Source organism: Rhea americana, unplaced genomic scaffold, assembly GCF_003343005.1.
Source record: "Rhea americana isolate MKP2758 unplaced genomic scaffold, rheAme1 scaffold_1064, whole genome shotgun sequence".
NCBI lineage: Eukaryota > Metazoa > Chordata > Aves > Rheiformes > Rheidae > Rhea > Rhea americana.
In genome coordinates this window covers 2,803-7,095 of record NW_028185111.1, presented here as the reverse complement: position 1 = coordinate 7,095, position 4,293 = coordinate 2,803, and the positions used below count along the sequence as shown (strand labels likewise).

At 62.9% G+C, this 4,293-nt stretch overlaps 1 protein-coding gene across 1 annotated transcript; it reads left to right on the top strand.

The window, feature by feature from the left end:
• The first annotated feature begins 281 nt into the window (after nt 1–281).
• LOC146601249 (protein FosB-like) lies at nt 282–4,287 on the top strand. The gene is made up of 2 exons (XM_085309560.1): nt 282–1,221; nt 1,302–4,287. Exons 1-2 carry the CDS (start codon nt 784–786, stop codon nt 1,467–1,469), a joined length of 606 nt encoding a protein of 201 aa, XP_085165686.1. The 5' UTR covers nt 282–783; the 3' UTR covers nt 1,470–4,287.
• The last annotated feature ends 6 nt before the right edge of the window (nt 4,288–4,293 follow it).

Below are 4,293 nucleotides of genomic sequence, written 5' to 3'. Positions count from 1 at the left end.
CCCCCGGTGCAATTTGGAGGTCTTGCTTGGCCCCCCCCCCCGTGCCCTTTGGGTGCCCCCCACCCTTGGTGTGAACTGAGGGGGGTCTAGATGTCCCTGAGGTGCAACCTCGGGGGGGGGCTGGAGCTGTATCCCCACCACCACCATGGGTGGGGGCACCCCAGCACCCAGAGCTGTTCCTGTGCCCACTTGGGTGCCGGGGGGGTTGCACATGAGTAAGGGGCCTCGTGCCAGGATGGTCTTGTGCATTGGTGCCAGGGGACCCTTGTGCACTTGGGGGTGGGGGGGAAGGCCCTGTGCCAGGGGAGACCTTGCACCCCCGGTGCCCGAGGGCCCTCGTGCGTGCGGGAAAGCAAGGTCTCGCCCATGGGTGCCAGGGACCTCGTGCACAGCTGCCCCCGAGGTCTTGCACGCCGGTGCCAGGGCGTAGGGACCTTGTGCGTGGGTGCAGGTGAGATGTCACCTSTTGGTGCTGGGGCACCGGGGACCTCGCCTGTGGGTGCAAGCGCTCATCGGTGCTGGGGCCCAGGGACCTCGCACGTGGGGACAGGCGAGGTGTCACTGTTTGGGGGTGTCACGCGTGGGTGCAAGCCAGGTCTCCAGCACGGACGGGTGCTGGGGTGACAGGGACGTTGCGCGTGGGTGCAAGCGAGGTCTCCGGCGTGAGTGCTGGGGCCCAGGGACCTCGTGCGTGGGTGCAAGCGCCGTCTTGTGCATGGGTGTTAGGGACCTTGCGCATGGGTGCAAGCAAGCTCCTGCGCATGGGTGCCAGGGACCCCATGCATGGGTGCAAGCGAGGTCTTGTGCRCTGATCCTTGGGTGCCAGGGACCATGCGCGTGGGTGCCAGGGTGCGAGCRCGGGGGTCGCCCGTGGGTGCCCCCGGCCGTGCCCTGAGCGTGCCCCCCGCCCCGTCTCCGCAGGAGTGCAGCGGCCTGGGGGATATGCCCGGCTCCTTCGTGCCCACGGTGACGGCCATCACCACGAGCCAGGACCTGCAGTGGCTGGTGCAACCCACCCTCATCTCCTCGGTGGCCCAATCGCAACCGCCGGGGGGGCCCATGGCCCACCAGCAGCCGCCCCCTCCCACCGCCCCCGTCGACCCCTACGACTTGCCGGGACCCAGCTACTCGGCGCCGGGCATGGGCGCCTTCGGCGCGGGACCCTCGCCGGGCGCCTCCCGCCCCACGCGGGCTCGGCCCCGGCGCAGCCGCGAGGAGACGGTGAGTGGCGTCCCTGCGACGCAGGGTATTTCTTGGGGGGTGGGGTGTCACCCTGGCTGACGGTGCTGTCGCCCTCGCAGCTGACGCCGGAGGAGGAGGAGAAGCGGCGGGTGCGCCGGGAGAGGAACAAGCTGGCCGCCGCCAAGTGCCGCAACCGGCGCCGGGAGCTCACGGACCGGCTGCAAGCGGTGAGTGCTGGGGACGTTGGAGGGGATGACGGTGACCCCGAGGGGTCTGGGGGTGCTTGAGAGGGTGGTGGCATCCCCAAGACTTGGGGACWGATGGCTCCTATGGGTGCAGATCCTGGAGATGTTGGAGGGGACGATGGTGTCCCCRTAGCTTGAGGATGTCGAGGGGGATAGATGGCTCCTATGGATGAAGATTGTGGGGATGATGATGATGTCCCCAGGTCTAGGAGACAGACTGCTCCTATGARTGCAGGTCTAGGGGATGTTGAAGGGGACAATGGTGTCTCCAAGGCCTGAGGATGTCCAGGGTGATAAATGGCTCCTATAGGTGCTGATCCTGGAGACGTTGGGAGGGGATGATAGTGTCTCCAGGTCTAGGGGACACTGAAGGAGATAGGTGATGGTATCCTCAGGACTTGGGAACAGACTGCTCCTATGGGTGCAGGTCTAGGGGATGTTGAAGGGGATGATGGTGTCCCCATAACCTGAGGATGCTGAGGGGGACAGATGGCTCCTATGGATGCAGATCCTGGAGGTGCTGGAGGGGACAATGCTGTCTCCATGGCCTGAGGACATCGAGGGGGACAGATAGCTCCTCTGGGTGTAGGTCTTGGAGATGTTGGAGAGGATGATGGTGTCCCCAGTGTGTGGGGATGTTGGAAGGGATAGACGGCTCCTATGGTGCAGATCCTGGGGATGCTAGAGCAGATGATGGTGACCCCAGGACCCGGAAACAGCTTGTTCCTATGGGTCCAGGTCTAGGGGACATTGGAAGGGATGATGGTGTCTGATAGTCTAGGGGATGTTGGCGGGGGACGGGTCTCCTATGGATGCAGCTCCCAGGGACGTTGGACAGGGACCCTAGGGATGCAGGTTCCTAGTCCGATGGTGTCCCTGGGACTTGAGGGTGTTGGAGGTGTACAGGTTGCTCCCTATGGCTGCAGATCTTGGACACTGGAGGGGGTGATGTTCTCCCTGGGACCTGGAGATGTTGGAGGGGGGCAGACCCCTCCCTGGGGATGCTGGAGGGGAAGATGGTGTCCCCAGGGCCTAGGAAGGCTGGAGGGGGACAGGTCGCTCCTATGGCTCAGATTCTGGCAATGTTGAAGGAGACAGTGGTGTCCCCTGGACTTTGGAGGGGGGCARGTGGCTCCCATGGGTGCAGATGCTGAGGATGCTGGACAGAAACCCCATGGGTGCAGATCTAGTGTCTCCATGCCCCTAGGAGGGTGATGACATCCTCAGGACTTGGGGATTACRGAGGCATAGGGATAACATCCCCAGGAGCTGTCCTGGGGACACTATTGTCCCCCCCTTGGGGGAGGGGGACGTTTGAGGAGGACATAGCTCCCTATGGCTGCAGATGTTGGAGACGACAGTGTCCCCAGGGCCTGGGGGTGTTGGAAGGGACAGGAGTGTCCCCAGGCCCAGGACTTGGGGGTGTTGGAAGGGTACGGATCGCTCCTGTGGATGCAGATTCTGGGGATGTTGTAGGGGACGATGGTGTCTCTAGGACTTGRGGGCATTAGAGGGGGACAGATCAGTCTCCATTGGTGCAGATCTTGGGGACGTTGAAGAGCATGATGGTGTCCCCGGGGCCAGGGGACAGATCAGTCCCCATAGGTGCAGATCCTGGGGACATTAGAGAGGATGGCTGTGTCCCCAGGGCTTGGGGATGTTGGACCCCAGTGTCCCTGGGGCCTGAGGACATCTGAGGGGGATRATGGGTGCCCAGGGACACTGGAGGGGGACAGAGGATCCCTATGGATGCWGTTCCTGAGGATATCAGAGGTGGATGATGGGTCCCCAGGAGCTGGGGCCACTGGAAGGGACATATCAGTGCCCTGGGAMGTCAGAGGGGGATGATGATGTCCCCAGGAGCTGGGATGGCAGAGGGGGGCAGATCCCACCCTAGGGGTGTCAGAGGTGGATGCTGACATCCCCGTGGCACTGGAGGGGGTGGAGTGATCCCTGCGGAGCAGATCCCAGGGAGGTGGGAATGTTGGAGGGGGATGATGTCCCCTGGAGCTGGGGATCTCATGGGGGGCAGGTTGATGCCCAGGGACACCAGAGGGGGACAATGATGTGCCCAGGAGCWGGGGACATCAGAGGGACAGATCAACGCCCAGGGGTGTTAGAGAGGACAACACCATCCCCAGGAGCCAGGGACATCAGAGGGGGACACCTATGTCCCTGAGGTCTGGTGACATCAGAGGGGACCGGTGATGCCCAGGGTCACTGCAGGAGGATGAGGATGTCCCCATGATGTGGGGACACTGGAGGGGTGCGGATGTCCAGGGACACTGCAGTGGGGGGCAAGGATGTCCCCCATGCTCTGGGGACATCAGAAAGGACAGATCCATGAGCAGGGATGTTGGAAGGAGATGATGCCTCTCGCCATGATTGGGTCAGTGTCAGAGGAGGGCCTTTGGGTGCAGGTCACAGGCAGCTGGGGACACTGGAGGGGGGTGACTCTGTCCCCAGGAGCTGGGGGGTAGATCCATGCCTGGGGGTGCTGTGTCCCCAAGAGCCAGGGACATTGCTGGGGAATGTCAAGGACAAGGACAAGCCAAGGACATCAGAGGGCGATGGTGCTGGGTGGACATCACGGGTGGACAGATGCATGCCTGAGGCTGTTGGATGGGGACAGAGGTGTCCCCAAGGGCCATCAGAAGGGGATATTGCCCTCCCCAGGGCACATTGGAGGAGGATGTTGATGTCCCCAGAAGCTGGGGGACATCAGAGGGACAGATCCATGCCTGGGGACATTGGATGGGGATGATGATGCTTCCAGGAGCTCGGGGATGTAAGAGGGCAATGCTGATGTCCTCATGAGCTGGTGTCCTCAGAAGGGGACAGAGCCATGCGTGGGGACATTGGATGG